This window comes from Eutrema salsugineum, unplaced genomic scaffold, assembly GCF_000478725.1.
Source record: "Eutrema salsugineum unplaced genomic scaffold, Eutsalg1_0 scaffold_4, whole genome shotgun sequence".
In the NCBI taxonomy this organism is placed as follows: domain Eukaryota; kingdom Viridiplantae; phylum Streptophyta; class Magnoliopsida; order Brassicales; family Brassicaceae; genus Eutrema; species Eutrema salsugineum.
This window is the reverse complement of record NW_006256686.1, coordinates 7,523,500-7,539,757: the sequence shown is the minus strand read 5'-3', so window position 1 is coordinate 7,539,757 and position 16,258 is coordinate 7,523,500. Positions and strand designations below refer to the sequence as shown.

General features: G+C 31.4%; 2 protein-coding genes across 2 annotated transcripts; both read left to right on the top strand.

Annotated features, from left to right (window-relative positions):
- The first annotated feature begins 5,266 nt into the window (after window positions 1–5,266).
- LOC18013705 (transcription factor FAMA) lies at window positions 5,267–8,163 on the top strand. The gene is made up of 5 exons (XM_006418744.2): window positions 5,267–5,564; window positions 5,792–5,864; window positions 5,958–6,605; window positions 6,712–7,149; window positions 7,794–8,163. Exons 2-5 carry the CDS (start codon window positions 5,847–5,849, stop codon window positions 7,881–7,883), a joined length of 1,194 nt encoding a protein of 397 aa, XP_006418807.1. The 5' UTR covers window positions 5,267–5,564; window positions 5,792–5,846; the 3' UTR covers window positions 7,884–8,163.
- A 5,906-nt stretch (window positions 8,164–14,069) lies between these two features.
- Window positions 14,070–15,778, top strand: LOC18013704 (probable pectinesterase 29). Its single transcript, XM_006418743.1, has 4 exons — window positions 14,070–14,275; window positions 14,374–14,533; window positions 14,624–14,842; window positions 15,365–15,778. The coding sequence occupies exons 1-4, from the start codon at window positions 14,070–14,072 to the stop codon at window positions 15,776–15,778; spliced, it is 999 nt and encodes a 332-aa protein (XP_006418806.1).
- The last annotated feature ends 480 nt before the right edge of the window (window positions 15,779–16,258 follow it).

The following is a 16,258-nucleotide window of genomic DNA, read 5'->3' as shown; positions in this document are numbered from 1 at the left end:
TCATCCACAGGTTCAATGTCTTGTTATGTACCAAGTGTTAATTGGGTCACTTCAGACCCAAGAAAACAAAATAAAAAATATATATATGACGACTTTGTGGCCCAAGCCTAATATTGTAGTTGTCGTATCTATCTATCACTGTCTTCTTGTAACTAAATCTAAACAAACAGAAAATTGGATTTTGTTTTTGTTTTCTTAAGGTATGCCGTACAAAATATATGATATTGATCTATCTCCCCAACCCATTAGCACTTTGTGGGTTCATCGTAGTAGCTTCATTAAATAAAATTTTGGTGTGATGTAAAACATTTACACCAGTTTTAGAAAGAGGTTTTCTTCCATAAATAAAACAGAACTTTATCCTTAAAAAAGTATTACACACTCGTGAGCATGCATCAAACTAAAAGGAGCTTATATATTTGAAAACTTCAAAAGAACGTAAAAAAATGCATGATTTTTTGGAGATGCTACGTACCCACCTCACCGGCCGTAAGATTACCGTGACACCTTTCACAATCAAATATCACTTTAAATAAAAATATATACACACTTTCTTTCTCCCTAATTTCTTTTGGTGTAGCTTGATTAATTATGTATGAATCATATGATTTTCTTTTTGTTAAAACACTTTTTATGTTTTTAATCAAGATTCCAGACTTCTCCACGGCCAATGAATACAAATCGTATCAGAGTTTTCCTACCGGCTAGTACAACCGTGGAAAACGTTCTTATATATCGAATGTTTTGGATTGTTGATTGAATGGGTAGCCAAAACTAAAGGAATTGATCAAAATAAACACATACACCTTTTACGAATTCATATACACATATATATATATAGTAAGTACAACCATGAAAGTGATTTATCAGAATCAAATCAGTATAGAAACGAATTTAAAAGAGGGGAGTTTTTCTTATGATGAACACTCAAAATATTACAAAGACTTGATAGAAACAGTACTCATACTCAACTCACTCACTTAATTTGGTTCTTATTTCTCCCAAGCCTTGGTATTCATAGTACTAACCCGAAAGAATGGGATATTTCAAAAAATATTTTACAACTTATATAACACAGTACTTATCAATACAATAACTTATTCAACACACTCATTTATCACAACAACTTATACAACACATATGTTTCAAAACCCAAAAAAACTTATACAACACATACAATAATATTTTTTCCCTATCTCCAAATGAGAGATGGATTATTTTTGAATGTTCAAATTATTTAAGAAAAATTTGCTATGAAATAATTCCACTCATCATTTTTCATCTATCATTAATTCATTATTCTTCTTATTTTTTCATTCCTTTCACTCACCACCATTTGCATCCTATATAAATTTCAATTATTATTTACCAAATGAATTATGTCATAGAAATTTTTCTTAAATAAAATATTTAAATTTTATAAACATACATAATCTTTAAATTAACTTATAGGCATAAAAAAAATAAAGAGCCTAAATTGTAAACCTAATGATATTTTTTCTGGAAAATGACATTTGCAATGAATAATATGTAATATATAGTATATTAAGTAGAAAAAAAACTATAGAAAATATTTCATAAAAATTTAAAAATTTAAAAACATAAGAAATTTTGTTTTAGAGTCACTCATGTAATATGCATAAAGGGTTTTGTTTAGCTCTTTTTCAAACGTATGTATCACTACAAAAAAACAGGGAGTGCATAGCGATAGATTAATCATTAAACAAATTTGCATATTAATTTACTCTAATCATATGTTTTTTTTTTTGAAGAATACTCCAATCATCTGTTATATGTAGATTTTTGTACATAAAGAATAAAAGAAGGAAAGTAAAAAGTAACAAAGGAAAAAAAGGAAGAAAAAGGGACAGACAAAGTCACCATTAAGAAAAATAAAAGGAAATAAAAGGGAAAAATATGACCTTTTTTAGCTTACAGTCATTTAAAAAAAAAACAAAATTATAAGATTTACAGCCATTTTAAAGCAAAAGAAATGTAATGCGCAGTAAAATATGTCGGTGACACTGTTCATTACGTATGATACTTTTATAATCAAGTATCAAATTTTTTATTACATATATTAGATATTTTCTTTACACTTTTGTTAATGAAATTATCAAAAATAAATTTAACACCATATTTTTATTTAATTTTAATTTAACATTTACAAACTAAATTAAAATCTCTTATACATAAAAGTGGGTACATATTTTAGTATTGAAAAAGTTTAGATAATTCCAAACGATATACATTGTGCATTCTGTTGAACATACAAAGTAAAAAAAACAATCGCAAAGTTAAATTTTTTTATCAATAAAACATCATAAAATCACAGACCAAGTTTTACATTCATAAATATCATAAATTATAAAACTGTTTTGTGCAAATAGTTAACCAAAACTTCATTAATACTTCTATACCAGAAGTTATTTGATTTCCTTTCCTGAGAATGCCAGATCAAATAACTTAAATTTACAAGAATTTTCAGCGTATTACAAGTAAAGCCGTTCATTATATTTCCACATATCAAAGATAAAATTATCCATCATAAACATAATATCAATAGAACCATTCGTTGTAGTTCTCTGTGTCAAGTTAAAGTGTTCACTGTAACAATAAATAATTAATTACAAATTTGCTTTTAGTGAGGTGATTATAACGAAAACATCTGCGGTCTTACCCACAAAAGTTCAAATCCATGTACTAGCATTGTATATTATTATGGCTATTGGTAGGATTGGGTTTTGTTAGTCCAAAGATGTTTAAGAAAAAGGAAATAATAAATAATATAGTAGATAATAAAATGAATATATATATATATATATATAAAATTACTAATTAAATACAATCTATAAGAATAAAAACAAAACTTCTTAAATCGCTTTCAGGAAGACAAATCTGTCAATTGTTTTTGTGTACTCAAAAATCGTATTTCAGTTTTTGTCTCTAACTTCACCTTTATCTGTGACAGATTAACGTGTATGTATTCATGGTTTAGTCTAATAATTTGTGCAAGCAAACGTCTACAAGTTATAAACAGCAACAAACAATTGTTATAACAATGAATGATTTTTTTTTTCACTAATATTGGGAGTTTCAAGCCTTTATATATTCTAATTTAATAAAAAATATTCTGTCCCAAAGGGAGTTTGATTATGAAAAACAAGGAAACAAACCTTGTGTACTCATTTGACTACCTTTTCTTTGATTAAAATATATAAAAATATAATTTCCGTTACCAATAAATTATAAATGAGAAATTATAAATTATAAATGAGAAATTTTAAAACAAAATTATATAATTTTTAAAAACAGAAAGTATTCAAAGTTTCGACAATACTACCAATTGTTTTTGTGACGCTTAATTATATAATGGACGTGTAAGTTGTGTATTCAAAGAAATATTAAAAAAGTTTCAAAATATTTTATTATTATTAGATGAGTAAAATCTAAAAATACTATTTGAACAAAGTCTTGTTTTTTTAACACTAACTAGGTTTTTAAAAATACTATCATTCATGCGCTTGCACAAGATTTTTTAGAAATATATTTAATATATTAAAATAGTTTATTTGTTAACAAAAATTTATTATATGAACATAATTTTTGTTTAATCCGCTCTAGAACAGGAGTTTAATATGAAAAGTAATGTGAGTTAATTATGCAGACATAAGCTTTTTCAAGTCTGTCCTAGAATCATAATAATTTTTAATTTTTGATTTCTCATTTTAGTTCTATTAATTGGACAAAATGTATTTGTGGCTATAAAAATTTGAGATGTGTAACATATGTTAACAGATTTAATTTTAGACTTTTGGCATAGAATATCGTACATAGTTTACTAAACTTTTAATTCACAATTGAGGCGGTTTTTTTTATGTTTTTTATTTTATATGAAAAATATATTGTGGGTACGACATGTATGGTAAACAAATTAATAATTTTATCCAAATTTTTTGACCTGTTTTGTTAAAAATATGCTTTTAGTACGTAAATTATCTATTTTGTAAATAATTTAACTAAATATCATTATTTTATTATTTTTGGTAAGTAACTTTACCTATATTTAAGAAAATCTAAAGTAATATCTATATTTTCAGAATATAATTTTAGTACAAAATAAAAGGTATTTTTAGATAACATTACAATAAACTAGATTAATATCAAAAGTTTTTTTAATAAAAATTTGGAGTGCTTAAAATCCGTGTTAATAAATTAAAATTTATTATTCTAATATAAATTAAGATAACTGTTATATCGATAATTTTACAATAGATAATTTTTTTTATAGACTATATGCTAAACGGTTTTACTTATACCATGATCTGAACAAAGATTTAATATATATATATTTTTTTTTTGCTAAACAATATATATACGACCTTTTTTGCTAAACAAGCTTGTCCTTTTTTGTGCAAATATACGACCTTGTCCTTATTAAAATTCACATGTCTGACGACAAATAATGAAATGAAAAAAATTCACATGTCTCCACAACACACACAAATAGCATAGGTCATTTTCGTGAAAAAAAAATTCGTATACTTGACAACACATAATATAAGTAAATTCAATATGAAATGATAGAAAAAAAAAAAAAAAAAAAAAAGAGGAGACGCGTAGGGAGATTTGATTAAGTTCACGAAAAGCGGTAGAAAAAAGAAGAGCGGTTTGGGTTGCTTGTGAACTCTGAAACTTATCTACTCTTTAATGGTTCCAAAGATAGAGAGAGGTGATACACGTGTGTTTTCATATTACTCCTTTTTCTTTATTTTGTGGCTCCATCTCCCTCTTACGTTTACGGAAAAAAAGAAAAAAGAAATGTAGTCATTTTTATAGTATTTATTACAAAAACAAGATATGGTTTGGAAAATTCAATAATCATTCATTTGACTCAAACTCAATCTCTCGGTAATTAATTCGATTCAACTTGATTTTTGAGCAGCGCTAGATCTCCAATTCGAATTTGACTGTGACAAAAATATTCAAAATCTCGTGTAGGTTATTAAAATAACCGCGGACTGCATGTAACAATAAAACATATAACCCATATTTTTTTTTTTACTTGTATATAACCAAAAACAAAAAAAAAAAAAACAAAGAAAAGCCAAGGTCTATAATTTTTATTTTTTTGGTTAATGGGGTTAGTTAGGGAGAAATTACTGTAATGCGTCTCATCTTCAGAGATAGAGGAAATCAAATTACAATAATACTCAAGATTTATATATCTACTTGAACGAAATTATTTTCAATCATTGTGTGAAGATAATCTAAATTTAAGATTTATAATGATTCCTTTGTTATTCTTATACAAAGTTTTTTTTTTGTTTAATTATAAAAACAAACTATTAAGAATATACCTACATTTAAGAACTTGATGCCCCTTGCTATACCTTATGTACACATCTCTCTCTCTATGTATATATATGCGTGTGTGTATATATATGGGAGCTCGGTAGTGGTTTCTAGCTCATTTTTGTTTACATTTATCTCTTTTCTATCTTTTACTACTCTTGCATGTTCTTTTATTTACATCTCTCGTAAACCCTAGTAAATCATACAAGGTCAGCCCCTTTTTTTATTTCATCAACTCCGTACTAAACAAGTTCTTAACGTGTTTTGGTGTTATAATCGCTTAATTATTTTTCGTGAAAAGACATTTTGTACAAGACATACATGGTAGAACATGTATGTTGCCTAGGTTTGGTCTTAACTTGTTCTACGTGTGCTTTTGTTTCATGTATATGTTTCAACTAACTCCGGAGCTCATGGACCGTTTTTCGTTAATCAGGTCGTGTTGGATTCAAGAAGCTAAACCTTGTAGAGTTTATAATCAAGTTATAGCAATGGATAAAGATTACTCGGTACGTACGTTTTTCTCCATATCTTAACCATTATTTTCTTCTCCTACATATATATGAATAGTTTTATATCAACTTGATTCTCGTTTCTTTCAGGCACCGAACTTCTTAGGTGAATCCTCAGGCGGTAACGACGATAACAACTCCGGTATGATAGACTATATGTTCAACAGAAACCTTCAACAACAAAAGCAATCGATGCCGCAGCAGCAACAACTGTCTCCTTCAGGGTTTGGAGCAACGCCTACTTTTGATAAAATGAGTTTTGCAGACGTGATGCAGTTCGCCGACTTTGGTCCGAAACTGGCGTTGAACCAAACAAGAAACCAAGACGATCAAGAAACCGGGATGGACCCGGTTTATTTCTTGAAGTTCCCAGTCTTGAACGATAAGATAGAGGACCATAACCAAACCCATCATCTCATGTCTCAAGAAGGAGGTGAGTGTGAAGGAAACATTGGCAACGTGTTTCTTGAAGAAAAGGAGAATCAAGACGACGAGAACGATAACAACTCCGTGCAACTCCGTTTTATCGGAGAACAAGAAGATGAAGATAGAGAGAACAAGAATGTTACGACGAAGGAAGTGAAGAGCAAAAGGAAGAGAGCTAGAACAAGCAAGACCAGCGAAGAAGTTGAAAGCCAAAGAATGACTCATATCGCAGTCGAGAGGAACCGTAGGAAGCAAATGAACGAGCATCTTCGTGTCCTTAGGTCTCTCATGCCTGGATCCTACGTTCAAAGGGTATAATTATTTTTGTGTGTGGGTGATTGTGTTCATACGTAGATATTTGGTTAGACCGTCTCAACCTAATTCTTTCTTATAAAATATTAATTAATGTATATAATAGGGAGATCAAGCATCGATCATAGGAGGAGCAATAGAGTTTGTAAGAGAGTTGGAGCAACTCCTACAATGTTTGGAATCACAAAAGCGTCGGAGAATCCTAGGAGAAACCGGTAGTAGGCAAATTGGAGACATGAACACGACAACGACTTCTTCTTCACCCATAACTTCGGTTGCTAACCCGCTAATTATTACGGGAAGTGTAACCGAATTAGAAGGTGGAGGAGGAGGGCTTCGAGAGGAGACGGCGGAGAAGAAGTCGTGTTTGGCTGACGTGGAGGTGAAGCTACTAGGGTTTGACGCCATGATCAAGATACTTTCAAGAAGAAGACCAGGGCAACTGATAAAGACTATAGCTGCTTTGGAGGATCTTCAGCTCTCTATTCTTCACACTAACATCACTACCATGGAACAAACCGTCCTCTACTCCTTCAATGTCAAGGCAAGTTTCACTTGCTTACATTATAATCATAGGGGTTTAGATATATTACATATGAAGTTTCTTGAGCGCATATGTTAGGATTGCTTGCATATACCTAAATATATTTTATTAATCCATAAGGAAAAAAATAATGGTCTAGATATTAACCATTGCGATTTTAATCATGGATTCACCATTATATATGTGTTAAATTAAAATTTATCTAGCACTGTATACGTTTTGCATATTGATTTGAGTTTCTTAGTGGTTTTTTCCGGTTGTTGAGACTGTAGATTGTATTTTATTGGACGTAAAATTTTTTAATGGAGATTGCATGTTCTAAAATTGTATAATTTCTTAGTTTATTGATAAAATTTAAGAATTATAAAGTATCTTTTATGTAAATAAACTTGATATCCCGGTTTGGATTTCTAAATGTTTTCCGTATTCTACAGTCAAAACAATAAATAAATAAAATTTAGGGCAGTACAAAAATAATAGGTATGAGCTTTACAGCAACAGTTACAGATTTTGTTTCCCTCTAGGCACAAAAGAGAAAATCATAAAGGAGTTACAAAGACGCATGTATTATGGATTGGTATTGTATACAGTATATGTAACAACTGATAAAGGCTAACACATGATGTGATGTAAAACATGTGCAGATTACAAGTGAGACAAAGTTTACGGCAGAAGATATTGCAAGTTCCATTCAGGAGATATTTAGTTTTATTCACGCAAATACCACCATGTAATGATTTATGTATTTCTCTTGGTATTTCCACTAAAGGTACTTTTCATAAGTTTATGTTGGTGGCTTGAAAACAAAAGCTTATGTTGGGTCTATTTTAAACAATTTTTAGATGTCTTTTATTTTTGTTTATTTTTTTACCTTTAGAATGTCATCATTTTCTGCCGTTTATAAAAAAAAAAAAAAAGAAGAAGAAAAGAGATGTCAATATTTTCTTTTAGTGTAGATGCATCTAATCATCAAGAAATAATTAACATTTTAATAAATTATTTTAAAGTGCTAAAGGTTAGAAATCTTAGTTACTTGTAAATGCATCAAAGACCTCATGTTGACAAAAAAAAAGTATCATCTTTTTCAATTATAAATACTTTTAATAAGCAATATTATCACATTTTTAAAAAATTTCAGGTTGATGCGACATTATTTCAATTAAGTTCTTTCTACACCAAAAAAAAAAAACTACTATGGTTCTTCTTTTTCCAGCATTTATAATGGTTACTTATTTTACACCCAAATTTGTCTAGTTTGCATATCATTAGAAATTAAGATATATTGCCAAGAATAGTAAAATATTTATTTTACTTTGCTATTTCTCCCTTAAAAACATTTAGATATTCGTTTTAAATTCAGTTTTTGGTTTCTGAACTTCTAAAATATAAATAGCTTTATAATTAGTTCAATGAATGAAAATTTGTACATGACCAGTATGAGTTACTTGTCACCCAAGAAACTTTTTTCTAACATTTTCTGTTTTTTCTTTCTTGCCCCATAGAGATTATGTCTGCATGATTCTGACTCTAGTAAGACGCAACCACCAACTGAACCATGATGATGACAAAACTTCAGATCCTAAAATAGTAAAATGTACTCGAGAAAATTGCCGCAAAATTAAGGTCGCTAAAAGGCCAAGTATTAAAGAAGATAAAGACGAACAAAGGATTAAAGAATATAAAGACGAAGAAAGGAAGATTATGGTTCTAAAACAAACAAAAAAAAGTTTTCCATATGACTTTGTAATCAGGGCCGTGCTATATAGTTGAAGAAAAAGCCTATGGCCTCCCTTTTAGAGAAAGAAATTAAGGGCCGTTTTATAAACTATAATTGTTTAAAAGACCCTTGGAACGTAAAGCTATGTTTGTTTTATCGGCAAAATCACGTTTTTCAAAACGTGAACAAATTATATACCATTCAAGTCTATAGTATATTAAGTTACGTTTAGTTTTTTTTTTTTTTTTTACTGGATGTTTCTCCCACCAAATAGTCATCAAAGTAAATCGTGATCCCCTTCTTTATTCTTCTTCTTTTAGACTCCCTCTTTTTCCAAATGTTTTCTATTCAAGTTTGTCAGAAAATGCTTGTAACATTACATTTTAAAAAATTATATAAAGATGTCACTGAACCAAAGAAAAAACAATCATTTGAGCAAAGAAGATGGAAAAGGAGAAAAATAAAAGAAGAAGAAGTTGATGATTGTTATCCGTACTCGTGAATAATTTATTTAATATCACTGACGATAATAGTTTTTTTTTTTTTTGGAACAAGGTTTTTGGTGATATTTGCTTAGGATGCACAACTGCAGAAACTTTTTTTCTTCTTTTATAAAGTTGAAATTTGTCAGAGTAACTTTGAAAGCTTGGTTAGCATTGCACAACGCATGAAAGCACATGGTATATTATATATTTTGTTTTGCTAGGTTTTATTTTTCTTTTCTCTATCACTCGAAGACATAGTTATTCTTTGTAACGCGTTTGTTTTGTATGAGTTGAGACATTCTTTTAATTCGTCTCTGGTCTCAATGAAGGTAAGCAAGAGTCTGCCTGTAATTTGGCCCAAGAAGACATGAACAGAGTAAAATTCGCAGATCCACACAGAGTTCGTTAAGATTGTATTAAAATTGTATTACAATAGCATGTTTTCAGTTCGTTAGACTCTGTATCTGTCTCCATCTTCATTTCTCTGTTTATCGTTATCTCATTTACTGTAGAAACCTACTGTTTGGTTTCATTGTTTTAGTTGATTTTTTCTTTTGACGTTAGTTCTTGTTACAAAAGACTTGTTGCTTACACAAACACACACACATTGCCTAAGTAAACGAGGGAAAATCTCATCACAAACTTCATCAACTACTGGATTCTGTTCTTCGTTTCTGGACTCTCATTCTCAAGATGCTTCTCAGTCTACTTCAACTTCAGTGTTTGTCTTGAACAGTGAGACCTAAATGGTTAGAGTATAAAGAAGTGAGGCCATCCAGTTTGTACATGATGTTATGATGTACCTGCACCATATTCCCATCACCAGCCTCAAGAATGTCAAGAAAATGCACTGAAGCTTTGAAAACCAAATTTTGTCTTTCTTGTTTTCAGATAAGATCTTATCTTGGTGACTACTCATACAGTCATACCAGACCGACTCTTTCAAATCTCACGTCTATAGGAAGTAAATAACTCAGCCACAGAAACGTAGAAATCAAATTCCGAGGAAGAAGTTTCAAGAAAGACACAGAAACGTAGAACACAAGCAGTTCCAAGGAAGAGGTGATGAAAATACAAGTGTCCATCAAAATAAGAGTTCACACATATAGGAATGAGATAAATATTTGGACTCAATCAGAGCGAAAATGTTTCCATAGAATAATATAAAAATTCACATATCTACATTCTTCTAGAAGATTTTCTGCGTCTAACAACGTGATGCATCGATCCGACTATAGTTTGTATTAAGGACATATGTTCACTGTCGTTATTGTACATTTGTACTCGTAAGGTAAATTTAATGTATGTAATAGGGAGACCAAGCATTGATCATAGGAGGAGCGATAGAGTTTGTGAGAGAGCTCGAGCAACTCCTAGTGTCTGGAATCATAGAAGCGTCCAGGAATCATGAGAGAAACCGGGAAATGACCACGACAACAACTTCTTCTTCTTCTTCCTCCATAACTTCGGTGGCTAATCTGCTGATTTGAATTAGAGGGCGCGGATGAGGGCTTCAACAGAGAGGACACGGCGGGGAACAAGTAGTCCTTGGCTAACATGGATGTGAAGTTATTAGAATTTGACACCATGATCAAGATACTTTCAAGAAGAAGACCCTAAGAATTGATCAAGACTATAGCTGTTTCAAAGGATCTTCATCTCTCTATTCTCCACACTAATATCACTACCATGGAACAAAGTCACAAACCGTTCTCCACTCCTTCCAAGTCAAGGCAAGTGTTGATTCCTTACTTTTATAACCATAGGCGTTTACATAGTACATGTAAAGTTCCTTGAACGCATACTTCTGTTGGAATGTTTGGGTTGCTTAAGTATATCTAAATATATTATAGTAAGCTGAAGATAAAAAGAAAAAAAAAATTATATTTTTTTCTGTCAACAACATAGAATGGTTTAGAGATCCAAATTAGAAATACCGCGTTTACATGAATAATCGCTATTGCGTGGACACAAGCATTCCATGCTAATGAATAGCTCCTTAATTACTCTTCACGAATTCATTCAAGTATAATGTAAAAACTGGTCACTTCTCCCGTATATTACTATTTATAATCATGGATAACATACTCATATGAATGCTTCTAATTTTGCGTTTAAGAGAATATATATATAAAGATAGTTTTTCTCTCTTCTGGTGCAGCCACCTCAGCAGCTACTTCAGCAGCTACCTCAGCAGCCACCTCAGCAGCCACCTGTACAATTATTATTTTTTTAAACTTTTGTTTTGTTTGGTTTTTCTAATTACGGCAAATGATGAGACACTTTAAATAAATCAAATATCACACTACCATAAACTGAAACTAAACAAAATCACACGGAATCACCATCAAAAGGGAATTGCATAAATAGATTTTTCGACGAAAGTGATATTTTCCAGAAAAAACTCAACTCAGCTCAACTTCTATATATATAAAGATAGTTTTTCTCTCTTCTGGTGTAGCCACCTCAGCAGCCACCTATACAATTATTATTTTTTTAAACTTTTGTTTTGTTTGGTTTCTCTAATTACGGCAAATGATGAGACACTTTAAATAAATCAAATATCACACTACCATAAACTAAAATTAAACAAAATCACACGGAATCACCATCAAAAGGGAATTGCATAAATAGATTTTTCGACGAAAGTGATATTTTTCAGAAAAAACTCAACTCAGCTCAACTTAACCATAAACACTGGATTTTATACCAATCCCAAAAATGATCCATGAAATCCACGCCAAATTGGAGTCACCAATGGCACACCCAAAAAACCAATTCCAAAGCTGAGAAACCGATCAGCTCCCCAATATGATGACAAATAGAGGTATATCTAAGAAATCATGGGGATGGGTTCGACCGGCACCGATTCTGGAAAAAAACACCGCAAGAGTGGAGGATACCGAAATTAAACGTCACTGAATCACCCAAGGAAGAAAGAGAAGGAGGATGAAAAAATGACTCAATTAGAGACCAAAGGAATGGATATGAACAAAAGGTTGGTCCGACCAAAATTTCAATCACCCTCTTTCAATGGAAGCACCCTCTATCATTAAACCAAAATTCCAACAATAGAAGGGTTTTGCCAACATTTGAGAGAGCTATCGATTAATATCTACAATTATGAAGAGTTAAAAACGGACACGGCTTTGTATAATCAAAATGGGATTTCATAAACATCAAACGAACAAAGAAATATAGCAGAAAAATAAGCCAATATAAAATAATACAAAAAAATTACAGACTAAAAAAAAAAATTTCACACTAATCATCCAAACCCGATTTCAATATAGACATATTGTATTTCCACTGACTCAAAGCCTTATACAAAATATACTAACGGAGAAAGTGCTTTCACAGTTACAAATTAAAAAAAAACAAAGAAACAAATACTTCAGAAACAAAAATAAATTAACAAGAATAAACATAGCACTTCCATAATATAAACCAAAAAATTATTAAAAAAAAACTCCCGAATAACACCTTCTATAAGAGACATAAGTCCCCTAGATATAAAACTATAAAAACGGGAAAAACACGTGTATAATATAATAGAAAATGGTAAACGCCCGCGCGTAGCGCGGATCACACAAAGAAAATAAATGTTATAAATAAATAATTAACACATAATTTTAGTAAATGTTGGCCACTGTAATTATTTCACATAAAGAAAAACACAGTGTATATGCTCTTTTTTTTTTAGTCGAAATTGAAATCATTCATTAAAGCAAGCGGTTTTCCTCCTGTACCACAGAGTACCGGTTCTGTTAGTTTATCGGCTAGCACATTTGCTTTTCTTGGTATGAACATGAACGTTACAGATTCAAATTGAGAAGAAAAGTGAAAAATGTCTTGCACAATTCCATAGATCTCTTTGATCGGAGATTGATTCGAGAACGCCTGAATCAGCTGGTTAGAATCCGATGACACTCCAATTCTTCTGATTCCCATTTCTATCGCTAAAGTATGGAAAAGTGAAAAAAGTTCTAATATTTTTCCACTAGTTCTGGTTCACAGCTAAAGTATGGAACATTGTATAGTTTAGAATCCAATTTTATCCCAAGAACATTGTATAGATTAAAACTACTGTTTCCCTTCAAAGCCTTGAGAATTAGAAGAAATAAAAATGAAAAATTCCTTTCAAGTGTTAAATATTTCCGAGGGTGATTATTTTGGTATTTTCTATTTCCAGCCTAATACTTATTTATATACTTATCCTATTTAGATTTTATAACGTGGAGAATCATATAAATGGATAGTGTAGGACTAATTCCAAGTTTCCTACCAATCTCAATGTAACTTCTATAAATAAATTAAAAAATCTCTATTAATTTTCCTTAATTTTTGTAGCAATATCCAAATGAATATAAAGTCTCGACCACTAACTTTACAGTTACCACTTACCACAATCACAAAGATCACTACTTCCTTTTTCATCTCACACAAAACCAATATTGATCACCAAATCTAGAAACAAAGCTAAACTTGCCAAATTTCATTCAGATTCTACTTTTATTCCGTACGTAATCAAAATAAAACATAGTAATAAATCTTCATCAAAATATTTAACACTGAATTAAATAACATTCTGACCCCAAAAAAAAAAATGTAATTTCCACATCCTTGTTAAATAATGCCATTTCCTCCACTACTCTCTCTCATTTCCTCCACTGCTCTTAATTCTTAAACTGTTACGTTTTGATAATAGATATCGTCTAATGGGAACTCATCGACTTTTCATAGTCCTCGTTGCTTTTTGTTGTTCTTGTCTCATCGAAGCTAAACCATACGGAGTATACCACCAACAAGTGTTCGTGGATCAATCAGGCAATGGAAATTTCACGAAAATACAAAAAGCTATCGATTCGGTACCAACAAACAATCGTCATTGGTTCTTCATCAACGTTGCAGCTGGTATTTACTGGTCAGTGTGTGTAGAGCCACATTTCAATTGACTTCAAATCATGAAAGGTTACATATATATATGGCTTAGTAACGTTTTCTCTTATTGCCTAATTATAGGGAGAAACTAAAAATACCGTATGATAAACGGTTCATAGTTATAATTGGAGCTGGAAAGAGGAAAACGAGAGTTGAATGGGACGACCATTACTCGGTTGAACAAAGCCCTACTTTTGCTTCTGAAGCTAATAACACCGTCGTTAAAAGCCTCACTTTTGTGGTATAAGTTGATTTGATTCCTCTTTGGTTAAATATTGAAAAAGTTTCTTTTTTGTTTATTTATAATTGTGGGTTTTTTTTTCTTTTTTAGAATACCTATAATTTTCCGAGAAACGGGAAGGTGAACAAGAACCCTAGGACTCCGGCGGTGACGGCGATGATTAGCGGTGATATGTCGGCGTTTTACTCGGTAGGGTTTGCCGGAGTTCAAGATACTTTGTGGGATTTGAAAGGCCGACACTACTTTCACCGTTGCACCATCCAAGGCGCCGTCGATTTCATCTTTGGTAACGGCCAATCTATTTACAAGGTGATCCGTTACATTCTTCACATTATAATTTTAGTTTTTATGGATAATGTTATTTAAGATAATGTTAACCTAGCTAGGATGATGATTGGGTGGACAAAATTCTGAAACCGAAATTTCTGAGCTTAAACCGAATTATAAAATAACCCGAATGATTTTTTTTCTATATCGAATCATCCGAATTTAAATTACATAAAATCGAATAAAATTAACAGAATTAACCAAAATTCAACATAATAAAAAATACTGAAAAATACTAAAATCTACTTTATTATTTAAAATTAATTAATTATTTTTATTTTTGTTATAATTTTCTGAAACCCACTCCATATCTGAACCAAACCAAAATCGAATTTGAACCAAAACTACACCAAAACCACATTACATTTGATTTCGAAACGATTTTTCATAAACCCGAAAAACTAAATAACCCAAACCAAACCATTTGGTTTTCACATATAACTAAGAATCCTAACTACCTGATCTAGTTCAATTTACTGATGAAATTTAGTGTATGTTTGGTAGAAATGTGTGATACAAGTGCTAGGAGCGCTGCTACAACCGGGAACAGCTGGTTACATAACGGCTCAAGGACGGACCAACCCGTACGACGCAAACGGGTTCGTGTTCATCGACAGTCTCGTCCACGGAACGGGCAAGGCTTTCTTAGGAAGACCATGGCGCGGTTACGCTCGAGTAATCTTTTACAATACAAACTTGACCAATGTAATTGTCCCTGAAGGTTGGGACGCATGGAAATACGTGGGACGCGAATATCAGCTAACGTTTGCAGAGTATGGTTGCTTTGGAAGTGGATCAAATACACAAAAACGTGTGGGTTGGGTTAAGAAGCTGAGTGGATCGGTCGTTCAAAGTTTGACTGATCTCAACTTCATTAATATTGGTGGATGGCTTCAATATTTGCCCATTCCTGTTTGATTTCTCATTGCGTCTGGTTTTTTTTTTTTTTTTTTTTTTGTTTTGTTCAGATCTCTTACTGATAATCATTCTGAATTTTTAGTTTGACATGAGCGTAATTATTTGTTCTTTTATTTGGAGAGTACTTGATAACAAGCATTTGCGGTCAATGATCAAACCTTGACCGTTAGTGGTTTGATCGGCGGTCAGAAGCCGTGATGACTGGCCAGACTGGTGATGTCATTTGAATCGCTAACCATGCATCTGTCTTAGATTCAGCTAGCATTCAACAACATCACATTTGTCTCAACATATGACATCGACTTGTAGTTCAAATCTGCAAACTAATCAATTATTTTCTACTTCAGAATGACTTTTGGGATCACCACCAAAATCAAAATTGATGTCTTACCCTTCTTCAGTATCTTCGTGTCCGACCACACCTATCAGTATTTTGACCAGTTTTTTGGATTACAACGAACCGATCTATTAACCCAAGTA

Excerpts from the sequence above, each read along its gene's own strand:
- LOC18013705 (XM_006418744.2), top strand. Across the intron at positions 6,606-6,711 it reads CTGGATCCTACGTTCAAAGG|GGAGATCAAGCATCGATCAT; the intron begins GTATAATTATTT and ends TGTATATAATAG. Across the intron at positions 7,150-7,793 it reads TCTACTCCTTCAATGTCAAG|ATTACAAGTGAGACAAAGTT; the intron begins GCAAGTTTCACT and ends AAACATGTGCAG.
- LOC18013704 (XM_006418743.1), top strand. The coding sequence starts at position 14,070 with ATGGGAACTCATCGACTTTTCATAGTCCTCGTTGCTTTTTGTTGTTCT. Across the intron at positions 14,534-14,623 it reads TTAAAAGCCTCACTTTTGTG|AATACCTATAATTTTCCGAG; the intron begins GTATAAGTTGAT and ends TTTCTTTTTTAG. Across the intron at positions 14,843-15,364 it reads ACGGCCAATCTATTTACAAG|AAATGTGTGATACAAGTGCT; the intron begins GTGATCCGTTAC and ends TATGTTTGGTAG.